Genomic DNA, 23,268 nt, shown 5'->3' with positions numbered 1-23,268 from the left:
AGCGTCCAGCCCTGAATCTGTCCTTTCCCCTTACATTCCTCAGACTTTTTCTGGAATAAAACTTAAAGACACATCAAATTGACACTGAGGCTCTTGCTAGTGGTGTCCCCAACATCTCCCCAGCTGTTCTTTCCCTCTCCTCTGCCTTTGCCTGTGCTTAGCCTGGCTGGAGGTGATTAGGCCTAAAGAGGTGGCTCAGCTTGCTACAGACCCCATGAACCCCATCAAAGAGACACATATATACAAATATTTGTTATTTATTTTGAATAAAAAAGTGGCCAAAATAACAACACTAGTGGCTATGCATACAAATACCACATATTTGAGGTTATTTCACATTTATGAAGCTGCCATTATGTACAGCACCACATATTCACAGAAACTTCATTGGACTTTAAGTACTAAATCACACAAACAAACGAGGGGGTCCAAACTGAGTAAGAGCTAAAATTCAATTGTCTTTCATTAACTGTATCAATGGCCAACCAGCTAATAGGTATAGAAGCTGAGGATCCCTTCCCCTTACTTTTAATAATAGCGAAAATAAGATCGCTCCACAGGGTTGGATGCTGATGGCGAGTCTCTCCAAATCTCCATTTCTTTTTCTCTATAATTTTCCCCATTTCAAATTTTCCCAGAAGCCTCAGCTCTAATCTTAGATAAGAGCTCAGGGCTGGTTACATTACCTGCAGGAAAAGCAAGCTGAGGAAAGTGAAGGAGGTGGCACAGCCTGCTTCCCCTGGGCAGAGCCAGTGAGCCCCGGGGAAGCTCTGCCCGCCTCCCACACGGCCACAAGGTGCTGGACACGCAGGACGAGCGCCATCAGAGCACCTGCCCAGGAGCCCGTGGCCTAAAGTGAGGCCAGCTGCGGAAACGCAAGGAGAAGGCAGTGGGTTCTCTGGATCTGGAGTTATTCCAAGCAAAATGTGTCATTACTCTTAAAAAAGTTTTTTATTTAAACACTAACAGTCTAAGACATACCATATGACTAGATGGTAACAATTAAAAAAAAAAAAATCTTTCCATGACCTTTAAATCTTCCTTTTTATTTAAAAAAAGTCAGGTGTAAATATACATATAATTCAAAGCCAAGCACAAAGTTTAGTATAGCGCTGGGTAAACATAAAATATATGTCACTATACACAACACAGACTCATTTTTATATACAGTCTTATTTCCGTACAAACAAGCTTGATATTCACTTTCATATATCAAAGTACAAATCTGAGTCAAAGCCTTGAAAAAGACATAATTCATCGACATTTTGCATTTAATTTTGCATTAGTACCCCAGAGAGAGAGAAAGGGAGTGGTGGGGGGGGGGGCAGAGCGCTCGCCCTGAACCTACGACCCTCATGTCAGCTGGCTGAGAGGGCAAGGACCCAGATCTGCCGCTGCCTCTCACACCGCCGTCCTGGCAGTCTCCCAGCACCTGTTTCTGTGTGAGATTAACAGGGATTCGGGATGAGATTCAGAGCGCTGAGGGTTTTCTCCAACCCACGTACAGAACTTCCACCAGGCTGCCACACTGTGACAATTTCATGGGAGAGCGACACCTTTTCCCCATCTCAAGTCTTTCTTGAGATGAACGAACAAGTCCTCGGAGGCTGCTGGGGGCCTCGACCTGGGTGTCCTCTCCCTGGAGCCACAGACAAGCCCCTCACCCACAGTCAGGAAGGAGGGACAGGGAGCAGCAGGGACAGATGCCTCCACACCAGAGGGGCAGACGCCATGGAAACCCCATTCCTCTGCTAGACTGGCCCGTGGCCACCATACCATGGAACACAGCACAGCAGCAGACGTGAAGCTGCGCCAACCCCCAAGACAACCTGGCCAGCGCCTCCTGATACTGCCTGTTGCTGGGCGGGTGGGCGCTGTGGGACAGCCCTCAAGCTCAGGATAACCCTGCTGGGCGCCAGGACAGGGCTCCAGTGCTTCCTATGGACGCAACGCTGCGTCCCTTTAAGGACAGTTCCACGTGCTCTGGATTCAGGCTGAGCAGCAGACACATCACCTGGCCCGCAGCAGAGGTCACTGCCAACACTCTCTTAGCCTCCAGAAAGAGCAGCTCCGCGTCCAGGAGCTGTGAGAGCCCTGAGACGGCCTGAGCTCTGAGCGGCCACTGCTGCCTTCACTGAAGACCAGAGCCGTCTGCCTCAGCTGCACCCTTCAACCCGACAGCCAAGGGGGAAGGCCGGGCGAGGACGCGGGGGTCAGGAGCCACGGGAGTCCTGCAGGCTCGGAGAGCACAGGCCGCTGACGGCAGAGCTGCTGTCCACCTGGCTGGCTGCAGGGTGTGACGGAGCACGACCTGCTCGGTCAGCAGAGCCAGAATTTCTGCTGGGGAAGAAAACTATGGGTTGGGAGGCAGGGGAACGGGTGGTGGTAGAGGCCCGATCCTGCGTCCCACAGCCCAGCCCAGCCTCTGGACTCTCTGACCAGGAAGTATCCGTTGAGGAAAACCAGACACAACTCACCCTGTTGTTAACAACTAACACTGTCACCTTCAGAAAGCAGAATGACAGTTTCTTTCAGGAAGGGAGCCCCACCCCGTGGCTGAGCAGTTAGAAAACTTTTTCCCTCATCCATTCTTCTTTCAAAAAAGAAATTTTACCTTTGAACATATCCTACAGCTGAGGGAACTAAAGGAATGGAAAGCAAGAGAGGGGGCAGAGAGGGGGACTGACTGACGACACTGACTCCTGCGTCTGCTCCAGGCCTTGTGGCCAACGCCAGCCTAACCAGGGCCGCCCTCCTGCCCTCCAGCACTTCTTTACCTGATGATACCTCGTAATCAAAACCATGTTCCAATATTTAACTGTCAACCTCCAACATTCTTTCAACCTGATTAACCTCTTAAACCTGCTAATAAGTCCAAATGCATGCTTCAACATCAATATCCTCAAAACTTCCCGGAGGCCGAAGCAGAAGGTGACACTCAACCATGAGCTTGGCCAGGGTTCCAATAACTCCCGACACCGAGAAATAATTGGTAGTTTTGACAGATTTAACAGCAGTAGAAAAGCCTGAGGTCTGGGTATGAACACAAGAGGACTTCAGCATGAATTTCCAGCGTAACAAGCTAAACATTTCTTATGTAGAGTAACAGGAACAAATTAACCCAGGCACAGGTGACACACACATGGAAGTCAGACTCCAGAAACGTGCCGTGGCTTCAAAGGTCTCACCACAGCACCTGCCTCCTGCACTTCAACTGCAGGGCAGCTGGTCTCCCTCCCATTCCTGACACGGTTATTACAGGTACAGCAAAAACCAACTTGAAAGCCACCAGAACAGCCCCGGCAAATTTTAGGAAGATCCAAAGAGGGAGCTAAGTTTAAGTGGAAGGGGCCAGCAGCAGCCCCTTGCCACTCCCACTTTCCAAGGCTGCACGGATCACCACTCCAATGCCGAAACTCCAACTGTTTGTGAGGCTGCCATTAACCCAAAGTCTCTTGTCTGCTCAGCCCTGGGGCTGGGGGAAAGGGTGGGAGAGGACCTTCCTACTGGGCATGTGGACACCAGGCAGAGCCTGGACCTGGGCCATGACCCTGCAGAGAGAACCATGTCTAGGAAATCAGTTGCCACATTTATTTTTACAGACACATACTAAATTCCAAGATCCTTTTTAGTTATCGCAGTAGTTAAATTTTCTCGAAAATGCACAACTGCTTTAAATAAAAACTTAAAGTAAGTTTTTAGTGGCAGCAGCATAAAATTCCCCAATAAAAAACAAATTCCTAGAGTCGGGCACAGTGGCACACACATTATCCCTGCAGCTTAGGAGGCTAAGGCGGGAGGATCGTGAGTTCAAAGCCAGCTTTAGCAACTTAGTGAGGCCCTGTTTCTAAAATATAAAAAAGGGCTGGGGATGTGGCTCAGTGGTTAAGTGCCCCTGGGTTCAATCCCTAGTACCAAGAAACAAAAACAAAAACAACACAAATTCCTATGACTCTAGTCTGGAGCAAAGAACCAGGTGAAACCTAGGATGCCTGATGACCATAGCTGCACTGTCCTCCCATGCTCACCACGCTTACGTCACATGCCCTGTGAACTGGACAGCTGCAGGCACCAGTGCTTCTCTACCAGTCTGACCTGTGCCATGCATGCCACCATGCTGCTGGGTTCCCCACCATGAACACCGATTTAACAAGCTGGTCCCTCAAGTCTGGACAAACATGATGCTTAAAATCACCACCAAAATGAAAAAAAAAAAAAGCAGAAGAGTCCAGCAAATAGGGGCAGGGGCTGGGGCTGGGGCTCAGTGGCAGAGCACTCGCCTAGCACATGTGAGGCCCTGGGTTCGATCCTCAGCACCACATAAAAATAAAATAAAGGAACTATGTCCACCTAAAAAACATATTTAAAGAAAAAAAAAAAAAAAGAGTCCAGCAAATATATGATTAAGCCTAAGAGACAAAGCAAGCCCTTGAACAGAACAAGACACTCTGGGGCAGTGCTGGAGGGGCCTGCGGGAAGAGATCAGCACAGGTGTGGCTGTCTCGTCCACAGCAGCCAACGGCAGACACAATTTCTGAGTGAGGCAAAATGTCTTTCACTGAGGATACAAAATACAAGCAGGAGACCATGTCAAAATAAAGGCAAAAAACAAAAACAACAACAACAACAAAACACAAATCAAAACAAAAAAACCTCACAAAATAAGAGTGAAGAGTTCGTATTTTGAGTTCCCATCCGACCTTCCAGAGCTATGCACCACTTCAAAGTGCAGTCCAGTTAATCAGCACCGATCCCTAGGGCACTTACTCTAAAAACCCAGGAACACTGTGATTCCAGAATGTCTATTAAGCGCAATTAATAGAGACATGAAACGTGACATCTCTTCACAGTCTACAAATACCGATATTCCAAACTCCAAGGAGCTCTGCAGAGCAGGAATCCCAGGCTCTGCTCAACTCAGCCGCCCACATCTATGGCACTAGAACTCTCACTGCTCTCTCTCCAGAACTCCCTGAACAGACTCCTCCACTGGATACTCAAGTCACCATCCAGCAATGTTGACATTAAAAATACTTAAATTCTAATTTTCCAAAGAAAGCATTTTTCCTCTTTGCACAGCATCTCATCTGGGTTGCACAGATGGGTGAAGCGGGCACTGTCACCCTCACATACGTTAAGGAGCAGGATCAGCAAATCTGATGATACGGAGACGATCAGAAACACATCACAACTGTTGGCTTCGAACAGTCACTTGATTGTGTGATACATTAAAACTGATTCAGTCTTGGCTTCAACTTCTTAAAAAATATAGAATTTTAAAGGAAAATGTTATCCATATGCATGAGAAACAAGAGTCAACTGGACACAGATCTGCAGCTATGCACTGGGAGCAAAACATCAGCCCACACATTGTTTTAATACTTTTAATATCTGTTGGTGCGTGGAATGCACGGACCAGGCTATTCAAGCCCTCTAGAGCCATGGGCTGCCTCAAACCAAAAAAGGATAAGACCTAACTCAGCCCAGAAGGCCCTCACACAATTCTCTACCAGAGACCACCAGGTTCCTAGATTCCATAGGACAATTTTTTGTTCAAACTGTTTTCATCAAGACACTTGAAAGTAAACGTTCCTCATTGGGTAAGAAGCTAGGGGACCACGTCCATCTCAAAATGACACCAAGCCTTCAATCACTTGAAAGATATCTTTTAGTCCTGGAGATGGTGTGCGCTGCCCTCCCAGAGAGGCCCTGGTGATGGTTAGGAAGAGCACCTCTCCACGCAGTCGGCTTCCTCCAGCGCACGGCTTCCCATGCTCTGGAATGCTCCACAGCTCACGCCCTTCTGCCCTCCACTACTGCATTCAGAAGACAGGAGAATCACAGAAAGGACAGGGGCTCTGCAGCAACCTCTTAATCCAGTCAGGATCTGCAGAAGGAAGATGAGAAGCGTCAAGCACAGGCCTAGAGCAGGCCCAAACAGGATGCGTGCTACACGGCAGCATCAAGACCACATTCTGGCCCCAGTTCTGCAATGACCATATGTCCCTAGACAAAGCACCCTACTCTTTGGGCTTAAGTTTCCAACATTCTACAAGCCCTGGTCAGTCCACAGTGACAGAGCAGCAGCCAAGATCCACTTTGCTCAAAGTAAAGGCAGTGTGCACTTAACACCACACACTCCAGGGACCATTTCCTAATCAGTTCTGGCTTCACAGCAACACTGTGAAGAGGCTGGATCCTGCTCTGTCCCTGACAACGGACACAGCAGTGTGGAGCCCAACCCAGCCATGACGTGGGGTGCTAGCACTAGCACACTGCCCACCCACACTTCCTTGCCCCCTGGATGGGAAAGCACTCACCTTCTGGGGCTGGGTGCCGAGCGATGCTGTCATGGAGCAAACACCGTCTGTATATCAAGCTCTGGCAGGACTGGTAGGTTAAAAAGCACCTGAGAGAAGAGCGATTGTACTGTCAGGGCAGGGGCGAGCCCGGGTCCCACCAACACTGGGAAGGCGGCAGGGGCTGAGGGCAGCTCCAGCATGGTTATGGCAACAACGCGCCCTACCCTAGTGCCCCTCGGGGCAAACCTGCATCACCTGCACTTAGCAAGAGGGAAGTGGCCTGTCATGTTGCTGACCAGAGACACACTGCCTCCAGGCCAGATACTCACTGCAGCTGCTGTGTGACTGCAGCACTGGGAGGATTTAATCTGTCATCCCTGACTATTCTCAATTCTTATTACGTTAAAAAAAAAATTGAGCACACTGTTACACGGAAGGTCATTCTTGTTAGTCACTGCTAGGCTTAGGTAGAAGCACTATCTTTAAAAACCTGACAGCTATGAGGAAAACCCGAAGGGCACCAATGATTCAATTCCACCCAACAGGTCCTCACCAAGCATCTACCAAGACCAGGCCAAAGGGGCAAGTGGAGGCCATGAGGTGGTCAAGGGTGCAGGTGGGCCCTGGAGGTCGTCTCCCCAAAGGCTGTAGTTTTCCCTGAGCAATTAGGGAGCTGGGAATACAAACAGGAGAGGGTTAGGGGAAGGGGCTCCAAGCAGATTCACCTGGAGTGAAGACCTGAGCATATGGTGGAACAGCCCACCTGAGAGAAGCTAACACCCAACCTCATGGAGAGAGACCATGCGGAGGTACTTTGGCACTACTTTAATCAACAAAATGGAAAACAACTTTTGTGAAAGAGTGTCACCTAGGAGGGGTTGACACACGGAGGTCACACGTGGACTCTGGAGCCAGCAGGCCAGGCTCTGAGCTCTGCCACAAACCACCGGTGTGACTGGGGCAAATTCACTCACTCTTGCAGCGCAGTGTCCCGTCTATAGATGTGAACAATGTGGCATCTCCTGCGTGGGGTTTTTAGGAGGTACAGTGATGTAAGACACATCACTGCTGAGACTGTGCCTGGAAGGTTGTCAGTGCTCAAGAAATGTTCTTTTTACTATAAACTGAAAGTCTACCATAAGCTTGTTTCATATTCTGAAGAAATAAAAAAGAAAAGAAAAACCAAAGTCCGAAGAGTAAAATCAGAATCAGAACAAAACAAAACAAAAACAAAAAGACACCTTCCAATAAAGGAATAAATCACAGAGCGTTCACACATGGAGAACCCTAGCGCTGTTACACACGGGGCCGCGGTACCAATGCTGACAACACGTGCAGCACGCAGCCTGGTGGCCAGCTGGCAGGCTCTAACAGCCCCTCAGTTAGTGTCTACTGAGGGCCTCCACACACTAGGCACAGTTTCAGAAAGAGCTGTGATCAAAACACCAAAGTCCTCATGGAGTTTCCCTGTCCACAGGAAAGAGAAGAAGTAGACAAACGTAACATGCCATGCTGGGAGCCATTAGCCAAGTAGGTATGACAATTTCCTTGCCAGCGTACCCCATGTTGCTGACATGTTGCAGTGACATTGAATGTAAGTGACCTTGCTCAAGGACCAAGGCAGATTAGGGTGTTCCCGGTTTTAAGATAATCTTGTTTAGGGCGTTCCCAGTTTAGGTTCCAGGTTTAAGGTTTAAGATTATTCCTGCTGGGAATAGGGCGTATCCTGCTGCCTGAGTTCCCCTTGAGTTCTCACGGGATTCAGACAGTATATTTTGGAGATAGAAGCCCAGTGGAGGTGAATTTGGACAGAGAACGTGGATTTGGGCAGAGAACGTGGATTTCCCCAGAACGTGATTGTAGACGGCTGGTGTGAGTTCGGGAATAAAGAGTTGCTGTTTGAATCTACAAGCTGTGTGGTGGCTCGTGATTGTGTGTCCAGCCAGACTGCGGCATTTGTGCCCAGCCAGACTGCGGCATTTGGTGGCCCGTACGGGGAACTTCTGAAGCTTAGAGGTAAGTGAAATTTCTCACCCTTGAGGAAGAGAGATAGAATGGGTGAACATTTCAAAAAACAATGTGTTATTGTTTTGATTTATTTTGTTTTTATTTCAAGTTGCCTGTTCCTAGAACTTTCTCAGGCAAACTGGGGAAAATGGTTGACTCAAGGTTTGAAGTTGTTCGCCTCCGAGGAAGAGAAATTGTTAGAGGAAGGAGGCACCCCAGTGAGACCAAGAACAATTAGGGCATATGTTGATACAATACAAAAATGTAGCCCATGGCTTTTTAAAGACAAATTATTAAGTATATCAATGGGACCATCATGGTATCCTGTAGAAGAATTTTTCCTCAACAAGAAAGAGATGGCTAGTTCTGTTTACTACATTTGTCTAAGATCTTGGTTTTTACAGACATCTGATTAATTTACAAAGCTAAAGTGTTAAAATATCAACCACTAAATATGAAATCAAGTACTCTTTACTTATTAAGTTCCATAAGGTAATATATTTAAACATTATGTGTGTTTTCATAAATTGGTAAATGGAAAAAGGTTTAATATTGCTTTGTGTCTGTGTCTTTGCTAAAACAAGGTTACTAAGAGTTAAGATTCTATCATGTGTAATTTATATACAAAGAGTAGAAAAATTTTCAGTTGGGTTTCAATTATAGTATTATAGTATCATAAAAACATGAAAGTCTTTCATCTTATTAAAGTGGAGTAATTTTCTAAATCAGAATTTTTATAAGAGTTGTTTCAGAATGTAAATTTATAAAAAGGGTTAACAGTTAAAAAAGATAAAAAGATTCAAGATGTGGGAATATATTTTAATATAAAAGGTTAAAGGAAAAAGAAATGTTTCTAGATGAGATAATCTCTGTGTGGTAAAGTAAAAAGTTGTAAAATGCCATTTAAAAAGATTTTGAGGAAACTAGACTTACTTTAAAAGCTTGAGAAAGGAAGAAAAAAGAAAAAGGTATTTGTACATGGCAGATTGAGACAAAGCTTCTCAATGGGGTTAAAAAAAAAGCCTTTGGTTGAAGGGCAGCCATGTAAACTAACATTGAAGCGATTTAAACAAAATCTAAGCCTCATTTAAAAGAGTGAAGTTGTAGGTGTTGAAAAAGTACATTTAAAAGTACAGTATAGATGATAATTAAAAGGCTTTAAAAGGTTAAATTGAAGGTGGTTAAAATGCCTTCATGATGGAGGAAAGAAGCTTAGTTAATCTTAAAGGCATTGCTTAAAAAAATAAGAAGATAATAGGATTCAAGTAAGGTATTTCAGGTAGAAAATGCAAAAAGCTAAGATAACTATTAGATACAGACATATACTTATTAAAGCAAAAAGAGGGAATTGGAAAGGGGTATATATCCCCCAAAGATAAATTTAAAATAACCCTTTTTACTCTAAACTTTTTAAATTTGGATTCATCAGGACTTAGTGCTGCGGAAAGGCATATGTATCCAAAAAATGTACATAAGCCTAAAGTACTTTGGAAAGATATTCTAACAGGACAATGGAAAGGTCCTGACCCAGTGATTGTCTGGAGTCGGGGGTCTGTTTGTGTTTTTCCACAGGGAGAACAGCAGCCCATTTGGATTCCAGAGAGATTAACTAAAACAGTTTCTACAGATCGAAAAGAAGATGATTTGACTCAAATCCATAACAGCTGATATCCAGAGCTCCAGCTTGGCCATTCTTACATCTGCGACAGTGATTAACCAGGATGCTTTTTTCAATAGCTATTTTATTATTGCATTTTTCCACATCATAAGGTTCTATTTTTATTTTTTGAGCTCATACAAACCTAGGTTAATGTTTTTCTGATCAGTTTTATTTTTTGACTGTGGAGTTTTTAAACATTGCAATGGAGATTTCACCCAGGTAAAGCTACAAGGCCTTTACTATTATGTGTTGTACGTTTGTGTACACTCTTGTGTTTTGTGTTGTATGTCTGTATGTGCGTATGTCCATATTTCTTATATGAGGAGCGCTCATGAAAAAATGGATCCGAATTATTATTATTTTTTTATTCACGTGATTTAAATGGTTTAATTTAAATTAGGTAAACAGCTGTTAAGGATTGTTTTTAAAGGTGGTTAACAGATCTGTTTGTTTACTAATTTAAATTAGGTAAAAAGCTGTTAAGGATTGTTTTTAAAGTAGGTTAACAGATCTGTTTGTTTACTTTCACCTTTACTTTTCATTATATTTAATAATTCTTTTCAGGATAATGTCTCTTTAGCATCATTGCCAGAATTCCTATCTCCATCCCAGTGCCGGTGAAGAACTCAACAAGTAATGCTCAATCAAAGAGTCAACTTACTTTGGGAGAAGACAGATTTTGGGAGGAAATGGACATATTGATAGATTCCTCCGCTTTGAACTGCTTGCAGAACTTGCCTGGACTATGTAACTATCGTTTGATGGTGTCACTAGTGATGCAATTTTTATTTCCTTGCCAGCGCACCCCATGTTAATTGTGGTAGTGCTGACATATCTTTGCTGATGGTGTCACCAGTGATGCAATTTTTCCCAAGGAGCCGTCAATTGGCTTGGTGTCGTGGCATTTCTGTATCCTCCTCCCTTCTGCTAGTGATGGTCTAAAATTTGGGGGCCAATGGCTTATGCTGGACCGGTAGTCAGTGACGGGTATGATCCAATTGCAGTGGTATCAACCTAAGACAGGAGGCTGACGCCTAAAGGTCAGTTTTCCGATGACGGGTAAGAACCATATGTTGAATTGGACAACCTACCAGGCACGGTCCATAAGCCACATTAACCTCACTCCCCCACTGGCACCAAGGCCAAATTTGGGGGCCAACAGAGGTGAGGCAAAGAACCTCACCCCCCCACTGGTGCATAGACCTATCCACAAGTATGGCTGTATGCTGGACCGGTAGTCAGTGACGGGTATGATTCAATTGCAGTGGTATCAACCTAAGACAGGAGGCTGACGCCTAAAGGTCAGTTTTCCGATGACGGGTAAGAACCATATGTTGAATTGGACAACCTACCAGGCACGGTCCTTAAGCCACATTGCTTGTTGTTTAATTAATCAGAAGGGGGGAGATGCTGGGAGCCATTAGCCAAGTAGGTATGACAATTTCCTTGCCAGCGTACCCCATGTTGCTGACATGTTGCAGTGACATTGAATGTAAGTGACCTTGCTCAAGGACCAAGGCAGATTAGGGTGTTCCCGGTTTTAAGATAATCTTGTTTAGGGCGTTCCCAGTTTAGGTTCCAGGTTTAAGGTTTAAGATTATTCCTGCTGGGAATAGGGCGTATCCTGCTGCCTGAGTTCCCCTTGAGTTCTCACGGGATTCAGACAGTATATTTTGGAGATAGAAGCCCAGTGGAGGTGAATTTGGACAGAGAACGTGGATTTGGGCAGAGAACGTGGATTTCCCCAGAACGTGATTGTAGACGGCTGGTGTGAGTTCGGGAATAAAGAGTTGCTGTTTGAATCTACAAGCTGTGTGGTGGCTCGTGATTGTGTGTCCAGCCAGACTGCGGCATTTGTGCCCAGCCAGACTGCGGCAATGCCACATAACAGTGACCATGGAGGAGGGAGCAAGGCGGGAAGAGGGTGCCAAACGCGGGAGGGAAGGGGGTCAGCAGGCACTACAACTTTAGCCAGTGAGTCGGAGGGCCAAAAAGGGGACTTCTGAGGAAGGCACATGATATCTGCTGGAAGAGCCTACAGGTGGAGGGGTCAGCCCCACAAATGAGCCAGAGCAGGTGTCCCTCACGGACCTGAGGAAAGAGTCCAGGTCACTTGGAATGCAGAGAGCAACAGAGAGGTCAAAGCGAGGAGGCGGGGAGGAGGGCCCTGGTGTGTGGAGCGCTCGAGTCACTGAAAGGAATCAGCCCCGCACATCAGAACAGTTTGTTCAGAGGGCTGCAGGAGCTGACCATGTCTGGACAGGATCACGGTGACAACTAGGCTGAGAAGACTGTCGAGGCAGGGAGGCAGGCGGCAAGACCAGGGGAGACAGCTACGATCTGTGGGCCAGAGACAGGGCAGAGACGGAGCAGTGAGACGAGGCTGGGCCGTGTGAAGCGCTTGCAACACCCCCGAGAGGCCGAGCAGCAGTGAGGTCCCAGGTCCAAAGGGAGGCCAGAGACATGAGCTCCCCAGTCATGGCGGGGGTGCAGGCCTCCAGGAGGCTGAGAGGAGGACAGGCCCCAGACCCACATGGAGGGGAGGAGGAGAAGAGCAGGGGAGAGCCAGGTGAGGAAGCAAGGACTGTCCAAGAGGCTCACAGTTGGTATAGACTATGAGGATGGGAGGAGAAAGGCTTCTACCTTTCACTATAAATTCAACAAACAAAAAATGTGTCCAGGAGCACACATAAACTCATCCATTCAACAGACAATATTTTGTAATAATGATTTAGGAACTTCTCACTACTTTAAAGGAAAACAGTACAACCAAAGCAAACTGGAAACTTCTATAAACCAGGCAGCAAGTCTGTCCTTCAAGGTCCTGCTCCAGTCAGACTGAGGAGGAGTCCACACCAGGCTTCAGACTGCAGATCTCCTCTAATGTAGTGGTGGGCGACACATAATGAGGTCACCTATTCTTGGCCACAGTGGCTCATGCTACACAACACTGAGAAATGAGCAAGAGCAGGGGTGAGATACCGGCTTACCGGAGCCAGATGTGCCCATTAGAGCAGACGGCCTGCTTGCGATCTGTGAACGGCAAGATCTCTTTACACAAGCTGCAGTGTTCAGGGAAAGTCTGTTTGTTCATCTTCTTTGAGATGTGTCCGATCAGCACCTAGCGAGACAAAGTGGTCAGCGGTCAGCAGTGGTTGCAGGTGTCCTGAAGCAAAACCTGCTATGAGGAGACAGCCACTCAGGGCTGAATGGAATCCTTCACTTCCACACTAGCCAGGCTTGCTGTCAGACAGGAAAGCTGGACCTTGGACATGTCAACTGACTGAATAAAACAAACACATTCAGGTACCTTGTGACCACAGGATGAACCAGGACCATTACGGGAAAAACTGTGAGGACCAAACTCACACTACTTGCCTTGCTTTAGTTGCTCCTGTCTGAAGCAAGGATTTAGCTGTTATTAATAATGTTTTGACAGTAACCTCCATACAAAATATTGAGTGATATTGCCAACTTTATAGAACTCTACAAACATTTAGCCTTTGAGAAAGGCTTACGAGTACAAGAGTCAGGATTAAAAAATAATTTTCCTTCTGATGGCCCAAGACCCACGGCTGAGCCAGTCAGGCAGCCTGCCTCTGAGGTCCAGACACCCGCTGCAGAGGCCTGGCAAGACGCGCCTTGGGAGGGCAGGAAGCAGAGTGAGATGGGGGGGCGGGCGGCGGCACCCTAGGCCTTGCCCTCCTCTAGCTTTGCTTCCCTCTACTGTTAAGATCACACTCTTCAAAACAAAATCTGAAAAACACAAATCCACTTCATTATTTTCTTCTTTCCTTCCCTTTTTGGGGTGTTGGGGGTTAAACCCAGGCCTTGCACATGTCAGGGAAGCACTCCACCCCTGAGCCATAATCCCCAGCTCTTTTATTTTGAGACAGGATCTCACTAAGTCGCTTAGGCTGGCCTGGAACCTGGAGTCCTCCTGCCCTTAGCTGGGATTACAGGCATGTACCACGGCCCAGCCATCATTTTACTGGGAAAAAAATGAAACAAAACCTCTCTTGTATCTCATTGGGAAGCACAGGACGTGCCAATCCTTTAGAACCACCTTTTCTAACTAGCATAGTGCCTTTCCAAATTTTGAATCCATTTATACTTCTTGTGAAGAATCTGTAAGATTTTGGATTAACTCACTAAAATTAGTTCACTTAAATTTCAAAGTAGCTCAGTAGCAAACTGCTTGCATAGCATGTAAGAGGCCCGGGTTCAGTCCCCAGAACTACCAAAAAACCAAAAAGGATCTAACTTAGGACCAGTCATAGACATGCCAAGCCAGCCCAGAGTTCCTGTAGTGTAGATGCACCTAAGACTACTGTGGGGTGCTCTCCGTGGCTTCCATCACAAAGCCCAACTATTTCATCTGACTCACTCTCAATGGGGCTCATAGTTCTTCATGAAAGACAAATATTGGTTCTTGGGGGACAAAATATCCTTAAAAAAAAAAAAAAATTTTTTTTTTTTTTTTTTGTTTTGTTACCAGGGATGAACCCAGGCACTTAACCACTGAACCACATCCCCAGCCTTTTAATTTTTTTTATTTTGAGACAGGATCTCATTAAATTGCTTACAGCTTCACTAAATTGCTGAGCTGGCTTTGAACCTACAATTCTCCTGCCTCAGTCTCCTGAGCCGCTGGGATTACAGATGTGTGTCACCATGCCCAGCCTTAATCTTAAGTATTCAAGTGCGCATATATATATATATAGCATGTAAACAAACAACATATCTGTCGTATTAACATTTCATGGGCAGGAATAACTGGGAAAAAAAGAACACTCCAGGGGAAGGTGATAATAAACGAAAGGTTGAGAAGCACAGTCTGCCAGGCAGGAATCTCAGAGGTGGTTCATGACCACTGGTAAGAACAACATCCCAGGAGGGAGGATTTTCTTCCTGGTCCATGGTGTAAACACTCAGGCATTGAGCTACAGCCCAGCCCAGACCTTCAACTAAAAAGGCCCTCAATTGAAGTACACAGTTAAGATTTTAAGACGCAGAGTGCACTGTCTGCAGTCAGAATGCAGTTGGTATAGCCAGGTAGGTATAATCTTTCCATTTTTCAGACTGGCTTTGCTGGAACCAACAGCTAGACACAGCTTCCCAAGTCCACACAGCATCTAAACCAGAATTATAAACTAATAAGAACAAACTTCATTACTCATTCTCCACAATGCTTTTGCCATCTCAATGACCCTCGAGTCAGTCCCATGACATGATGACAACCAGAACACTTTCCCAGGCAATTGAAACATAAGGAAACACTGCTTAAAAGCTGACTTTTAAAGTAGAAAAGTCAGTTACATGACCAGCGCACCTTGGCCACTCTGAGGGTCGCTGCAGACATCTTGGCAGTCATTTCAGGAAGGACAGTGTCACTGCCAGCAAGAAAATGTAATGAGTGATTTCTGAATGATTTAACATTAAGGATGAAGACACTTGAATTTTCTGTTTTCAAATAATACTTGTTAAATGAGACTTGAGGCAGTGAGAACAGAGCTAGTCTTCAGAGCAAAAGGCCAGGCTGTGGTTCTGAACACCTGTGCACACAGCATGCTCCTCGGAGCTGCGTTCTTGGTATCTCAGCAGATGCTAGCTGCTAGGATGCTTCCCTGGCAGAGACATCTGGGTGACAAAGGCACATTTCTCTTCTGTAGGGAGTTTTCAGAACCCTCAGAATGGCTACCTGCACAGGGTCCCTTAAGAGGAACAGAGAGTATGCAGTGTCCCCAGGCTTGGGATCCTGGTGTTCTCTCAGGGACCCCAAATGCCACAGAACATGTTTTATGTAACACTAAAGACCGTTCCAGTGCCAAGAAAAAGATAATACTCAGTTTTTTGTAAAAACAAAATATATATGTTTCCTTTGTGTGTTTTGGCAAAACCAGAAGGCCTCTTTGAGTCCTTTAAAACCAAAAATGTGCCCCCTACCTAGAACTTGTGTAAAACAGGATGGGCAGGGAGCAAGGCATGGAACCTCCACCACACTGCTCTCTGTTCACGCAGCCTCCCCAAGCTCATCCACAGCCTGGAAAGCTCCTCTGGCAAGCCCTGAGCCCCAGCCCAGGCCACCATAAGGAAGAACCCAACATTCTTTGTGTACTAAGAAAGTGTCCTTGCATTTAACCCCTATTTCCTCTTTGTTTCCCTAACCTCATGCCAATCAATTACCTACAAAGTGCCAACATGAAAGCTTAGCTCTAGCGACCCAATCTGCCACGTGTCTCTCAGAAAGGGAGCAGACGTGACAGTTTTGGGAAACACCTACCCGAGCCGTTCTGTCCTCGTACTCTTCGTCAGACATTAGAAAGTTGCAGAGCCCTCTGGTGGGGATGCTGGTGTTCTCAGTGATCCAGGTGTGCAGGTACACTTCCCCCAGGACGCGCTTCATGTGCTCCCTGGTCAGGTGCATCTCCACAGCCTCGATCTTCCCTTGGATCTCAAGGAGCTTCTCCTCCACTGCCTCGTGGCCTCCACCGTCTCCCGATGGGGGCAGTGAGTCGTCTGTGGGCTCCTCTGCTTCGCCCTCTCTGCTCCTCTCCTGCAGGCCTGGCTTAGTCACCTGCCTGGAAGAGGTGCCCTCTTCTTGCTGCTCATCCTCTGCATTGCCCATCCCAGGAGAGTCAACGATCAAGATTTTTGAGTCTTCATGGGCAGGTTTCCATAAGGCTTCTGAAGGAGTTTTCTGCATTGACTGGTATAAAATCCTCAGGAGAAAAAGCTTAAAACGCCAAAAATAGGTGACTCCACTGCTTTCGATCTTTTTTTCCAAAGCTTCATGTAAAAACTGAGGGATATGTTTATCTTTTAAAATTTTCCAGCGTACTAGGTCTATTAAATCTACCTGCTTAAAGAGGTTCTGCACTGAAGACTCCAGGAGCTGAGCAGCTGCCTCCTCAAAGGTTTTGAGAGTAACGAACTGGACCTGATAATTTTTGTTGACAGGATGAAGGCCGTTGACCATGCCCTCAGTTGTGATGATGGCCAGATACGCACCACACGGGCTCACTGCTATCCCATGAGTCCTCACTGAGCCAAACACATCTGAGAGTTTAATTAACTGGTGCTCGAACTTTAATGCGACATCTGTGAAGATGGGAATCAACTGCCTCACCTTCCCATCGCTGGAACAAGTGTACACGGTTCCGTTCTGTTTGTCTGCAGTCATGGAGACAATGGGCAGGGAGTGAAGGCCTGTGACGTGGGAATTGTGAACATTCAGACCTGCCTTGGAGATCAAAAGAAGACACCAAAACACGTAGGACCCTCTTGCAGCCACCACCAGGCTGCAGCTGCACTTCTGGTAGGGGTGATAAAGCGGCACACACTTAATGCTGTGCACAGGCAACTGGTCCATTTCTTTCCACAAGACAACAGGCTGCCTCAAGGTGAAATAGCCCTTGACTGCTTTGAGATTGACAGGGAGAATTTTTACGGGTCCAAAAGCACTCCCCACAATAAGGCCACTCATTTTCCGATTATTGTGCTCATATTCCCACCAGAATAAAACACTAGGGGAGCTGATTCCAGACTCAATCGTGTTGCATGAGGAGATGGACTCCTTTCCTACAAAGGGCAGCTGAAATTGCCACACGGCAATGTTACCATTCTCAAAGAGGACAGCCAGGAGCACGCTGCCCACGTCCCGGCACTCATTGTTGTGCTTGACCTGCTGAGTGGTGCAGATGCCCGACCACTCCATTCTGACTGGGGTCTGCATGCTGTGCCTCCTCTGAAATTCAGCAAAATCCCCGAGATTTCCCTCTGGAGCCTCATTTTTAGAGAGCCTGTAACTGGTCTCATAGAGACGCTCTCCGTAAATCTCAGTCAGATCAACCAGCTGGACCCACTGGAGTCTGTTGAGGTTCACCTGGACAGTCAGGCGATTGTCCATGGTCAGCGCTGCCAAGAGGCACCTGCCATTTGCATCACAACCCATGGGAGACCAGCTGGTGTATTTGAACCCTCTCATTGGTGGCAAGGCCTTCCCCTCAGGGTTGAACACCCTATCCAACATGAAAGTCTGGCTGATGGTGGGGTCTTTAGAGCTGGCAAATTTCTCCTTGCACTCAGCAACTTCTGATTTTGAGCCAACCTGAAAATAAGAGAAACAGAAACTATCAGATAAATGTTCACTTGTATTAACTGAGTATTTATGATAACATACATAATAATTTGATGTCAAGTCCATTAATTTTGGCATTAAACACATTTAAAAGATCATGTCCAAAGACTGAGTATTTACATAAAGAAATAGCAATTATTTTTTATTTTTTAGTCGTAGTTGGATACAACACATTTTTTATTTTTTTTTTTTAATATTTAGTTTTAGTTTTCAGTGGACACAACATCTTTATTTTATTTTTATGTGGTGCTGAGGATCGAACCCAGCACCCCGCGCATGCCAGGTGAGCGTGCTACCAGGTGAGCCCCGGACACAATACCTTTAATTCATTCATTTTTTTTTGTAGTACTGAGAATTGAACCCAGCACCTCCCATGTGCTAGGTAAGCGCTCTACCACTGAGTCACAACCCCAGCCTCACAGTAATTTTTTTAATTTTAATTTTTTTTACTTGTAGATGGACCTTTATTTTATTAATTTATTTATATGCGGTACTGAGGATCAAACCCAGTGCCTCAAGCACTCTACCACTGAGCCATGATCTCAGCCCCACAGTAATTGTTTTTTAAGGGCCAGAATAAATGTCATTATTCACAGACTGGTTCCCATATGCTTCTTGACAAAAGCAACAAAATGTAGCTGATTCTTAAGAGAGAATGGAGTACTCAGCTGAGCTTGTCACAGAACAGTACAGGTGCTAAAAACTTATAAAATATGTATCCATATTCATCTTTGATACAATTAGATACTAGAATTTTTATAATACCCTTACAATACAAACCCTAATTTGCGAACTACCCTGAGGGCTGGCACCAACTGCTCTCATGCTATACAGTAAGATGGCCCCAATCAGACTACTCTGCCTCTAGTTCTTGAACATTCCCTCCACTGCTTCACTTTGACCCCTTGCCTAGTCCGTCCCCTATCCAAATCCCACCAGGCCTGATTCTAGGAGGCCTTCCGAGATCATTCTAGCTATCATTCACCTCTCCCTTCTCTAGGTCCATACATAACACACTAACAACGCCTACCAGTATGATGGCAAGTTCTTTATAAAGACTTTTAAGGGGATATTAAACGTGGAGGAAGAGGTAAATGACAAAACAAAAACTATAAAAAAGTGATTTGGAGCCATGAAATAGCCAGAAAAAGCAGAAGTGAACCAAAAGATGGTTTGTTATGCTGGAAGCATAAGGACTTCTTAAGAGAAATGGAGAGAGAAAGAAAGTAGCATCTTGCAATTCTTTAGTGTCAATCTCCTTATTAATAGAGACTGATCTTCAAACTTGAAAGGGCAAAACAGGACTAAAAGAGTTCAAGTCTCAGACATATATGAATATAATAAAAGCCACTTTAAGTAAGTCCCCAAGCACAGAAGAATTACACTCTGGAACACAAAAAGAACTTGGAAAACATTAACTCAGAACTACAAGCTGCATTCTGGGTAAAGCTTAGACAACTGGAGACCTGTCAGAAAACCAGAGTGCAACAATAGTCTAAGAAGATTCCCCAAATGATGAACACAGGCATGCTAATAAGCCTGATTAGGAATAAAATTTGTCAGCATATTAACAAATGAACAGTGAGTGCATGATGCAGCAGCAATCATTAGAAACTAGCAAGAGATACCTGGACGAGTCTTTTTCTCCTTCCTGCTAACACTGCCAGATAAAAGCTGCCCACCTAATGAATTAGTTGGCTAACTTTTCCTAAAGTGATTCACAGAACACTACCCCCGTAAACTGCTTCTTGAAAACAGTTCTATGTCCAAATAGCTTTGGAAATACAAAACATTACATATCATTCCTCCTTTGAAAGTCACAGACTTTCAAAGTACAGACTTGTTTAACTAGAGTTAGCCAAAAATAAAAAATAAAAATTTAAAGTAGGACCTTTTGGGGGAGTTGCCATCCTAAAGAACACTCTGGAAACAGTGTTTTAGGCAGCGCATCTTGATTTTAGAAACATATTTAAGATAATTTCTTGGACACGATATAGACCCACGGACAGCGACAGACTAGAAATCCCAATGAAATGAGCTGTAGGTGGCTACATGGGTAGATACAATGAAACACACCATAACAAAGCACAGCATCGAATGAAATCTGAACCATGATCCCATACTTCATGTTCAAATGCTTGTTCCATTATACTCCAGTTCCATGACTGTGTGCAAATTGCTTAAACCTTCTGGTCTTAATTTTCTCATTTACAAAATAATAATACATGTCTCAGAAATTTAACTAAATCAAAATATGTAATACACATTAGTGTTTGATAAACATTGTCTGTGATGATTATTATTAGTATTCTCTGAGGATTAAGTGACTGTTAATGAGACCTAATAGAAGTATGTAAAATGTAGGGTACATACAAAGTGGTGCTGTCACTAGGGAAGAGATGTCACTGGAGAAGGATCTCGAGGAGTTTTTGGAGAAGGGGGCCTCAACTCAGGACAAGTGGAGTCCTTAATGAAGGTGACAAAAATTTCAACATGTGTCTGTAGAGGCATAGAGATTTACTTAGTAAAGCAAGGAGTACACATTCAAAGGAGAATGTGGGCCATCTTCAGAGTAAGAGATGTATTCTGGGGGTTCCTGACTCTTCTTCATAGGTAACTTGGTGAGAGGTGGGTATGGGAAGGTGTGTGGGGATGACCTCAGGCTGGGTATCCATAGGAACCTTGGGATGACCCAGTTTCCATTATTTGACAGGAAGCATTGGAAGGTCCTCTAAATAATAGGATTTTATTTGTTTGTACCAGGGATTTAACCCAGGAACACTAACTATGAGCTACAACCCCAGACCTTTTTATTTTGAGATAGAATCTCCTTAAGTTGCCTTAGGACCTCACTAAGTTGCAGAGGCTGGCTTTGAACTTGTGATCCTACTGCTTCAACCTCCTGAGCCACTGAAAATTATAGGTTTCTTAAAATGTCAGCACCCAAGAAAATAACTTAGAAATAGGCTGGTCATAAATGTTTGAACTGTTAAATATCTGCAGATTTTCCTAAAAGAAATTCATAATCTAAATAACAGAATCAGCAAAAGCCTAAAAAGGGCTCAGCATGTGTCTGAGTGTAGGAGTGCTAAACACTGTAACTGTGATCCAGGTTGCAGACTGCCTGTCATTTGGGTCAGAAAAAAAGCAAAGTTGGACAACACTGAGTATATTTAAGTCTGCAGGGATCATCAATGGGTTGAGCCATCAAAGTGCTGATGGACGGTTACATCCTTACCATTACGCCAGTTTTATCCCATGAGGCCTCTTCATGTCAGCTCTCTATCAAATCATGAGAGGGCTAAAGAAGGATTTCCTGGTACTATTTAAATAGTGGTGGCAAATGTCCAATGTGGCAAGATGAGTCAAATTTAAAATATCCCAAGGATTTAAGGATATCTTCACATTCACACTCAGGTTGTGTTTGAAACGTGAATTAAGTTTGCTAAAAAGCAATAAAGGCTGCTGACACTCTACCTACAGTGAGTGACTCAGATTCAGAATGGCTGTCCAGAGTTCAGTAAAACTTTACTTTCCAATTATCCCATCTCTGTCTGTAGACGTGATCTTTATGGTGGGTATCACTACCTGTTACTGCATTATTATTTGTTCATAACCAGCCAAAGAATCTCAGCTCCATGAGGGCAGGCACTTACTCAATCAGTGGTGAATAACTATATAATACACTTTGACAGGACGCTTACTGTACTTAAGAACACACAAATCTGTAAAGGGACAAGGAAAGTTTTCATATTTCTTTTTTTAATTTATTCTGATTTATTATATCTGACAGCAGAATGCAATTCAATTCATATTATACAAACAAAGCACAATTTTTCATGTCTCTGGTTGTACACAAAGTAGAGTCACATCATTCATGTTTTAAGTCTTCATATTTCTAAGGCACTAAAATGAACAAAGTAAAAGTCTTACTATTAAAAACCTGATTAAACCACAAAACTTGGGGCTGGGGATGTGGCTCAAGCGGTAGCATGCTCGCCTGGCATGCGTGCGGCCCGGGTTCGATCCTCAGCACCACATACAAACAAAGATGTTGTGTCCGCCGAAAACTAAAAAAAATAAAAATATTAAAAAAACAAAACAAAACAAACAACAACAACAAAAAACAACAAAACTTTAGAAACTCTACTTAAGTTGAGGTGAACTTAGGTTTTAAGAAGCTGAAAGTACCAAGTTTATACAGAGACCTTGGACTTGAAAGTTAAAGCACTGCATCTGTTTCCAGAGGCTTTTGCAGTGCACATCCCGAAGATTTTCAGCTAGTAAAGAAAAACTAGAGTATAAACCCCGAGAACCAGTATTTACCTTTGGGCCCCAGGTGTGACATAAGGATCATTCACAGCAAAACCGCTGAACCGGTAATACAATGGAAAGGACCAGTTTTTCTTCTCCAAAGCAAAAGCGGCGCGAGAGGACGCGACACAGTAAACAAAGCCAGCCCAGGGCCTCGGGGAGCCGGGCCCAGACAATAGGAGCAAAGCTAGGGGCAGGTCCGGGGTTGGGTCAACAGGGGGTGGAGTCTCAGGAGCACGGTGGAGGGCAATCAGCGCCAGCAGCCCGCCAGAAGCAGGGGCGAAGCCAGGGCCACGGGACCCGGCGGGGGCCCAAGCCCGGGGTGATCCTGCCACGGCGCCAGCAGCCGCGGGCTAGCTCGAGTTCTCCCAAGCGGCGGCGACCCTCACCCTCGGCCTGCGAGGCCGTGCGAGAGGCGCCCCCCGCGCGCTCGGGACGCGCGGCGACCCCGCCGGGCGCACTTACTTTGAGCAGGCAGCTGTTGAGAGGGGCGGGCACCGAGGTGCGGTGGATCACCAGGTCCTGGCCCGGGTTGTGCACGTCGCAGATGAGCTCCAGCACGGCGATGCTGCGGGCCGTGGACACCGACACGCGGTGGTCCTCCGACCAGGCCAGAGGCTCCAGGCCGCTCACCGCGTACTGCAGCTTCACGGCCGGTTCCCGCCGAGTCACCATGAGGCGGAACGAGGCGCTGGGCCCAGGGGCTGCGTCCGTCGCCGGGTCCTTCCCGCCCCCCTCGCCCTCCTCGTCCTCGGGCGGGGCGGCCCCGTCGACCGCGGGCCCCAGCCGGGCCTTGTCGGCCGCGTTCATGTCCCCTCCGCGCAGAGGTCGGCTCCCGGCGCGCG

The 23,268-nt window shown here is 45.7% G+C and overlaps 1 protein-coding gene across 1 annotated transcript; it reads right to left on the bottom strand.

Moving 5' to 3' along the window:
* Positions 1 to 1,025: 1,025 nt before the first annotated feature.
* Gtf3c4 (general transcription factor IIIC subunit 4) lies at positions 1,026 to 23,266 on the bottom strand. The gene is made up of 5 exons (XM_046451295.2): positions 22,889 to 23,266; positions 16,253 to 18,079; positions 12,960 to 13,090; positions 6,321 to 6,409; positions 1,026 to 5,887 (listed from the first exon to the last, which is right to left on the bottom strand). The coding sequence occupies exons 1-5, from the start codon at positions 23,231 to 23,233 to the stop codon at positions 5,823 to 5,825; spliced, it is 2,457 nt and encodes an 818-aa protein (XP_046307251.1). The 5' UTR covers positions 23,234 to 23,266; the 3' UTR covers positions 1,026 to 5,822.
* Between the last annotated feature and the right edge of the window lie 2 nt (positions 23,267 to 23,268).

Source organism: Marmota monax, unplaced genomic scaffold (assembly GCF_021218885.2).
Source record: "Marmota monax isolate L192 unplaced genomic scaffold, Marmota_monax_Labrador192_F-V1.1 WCK01_AAM20220418_F8-fsc00020, whole genome shotgun sequence".
In the NCBI taxonomy this organism is placed as follows: Eukaryota; Metazoa; Chordata; class Mammalia; order Rodentia; family Sciuridae; genus Marmota; species Marmota monax.
This window is presented reverse-complemented; position numbering and strand designations above follow the sequence as displayed.

Coding starts and splice junctions, on each gene's coding strand:
- Gtf3c4 (XM_046451295.2), bottom strand. CDS start 23,233: ATGAACGCGGCCGACAAGGCCCGGCTGGGGCCCGCGGTCGACGGGGCC. Junction 13,091..16,252: donor ACGAGGACAGAACGGCTCGG/GTAGGTGTTTCC, acceptor TTGTCTCGCTAG/GTGCTGATCGGACACATCTC. Junction 5,888..6,320: donor TCGGCACCCAGCCCCAGAAG/GTGAGTGCTTTC, acceptor TTCCTTCTGCAG/ATCCTGACTGGATTAAGAGG.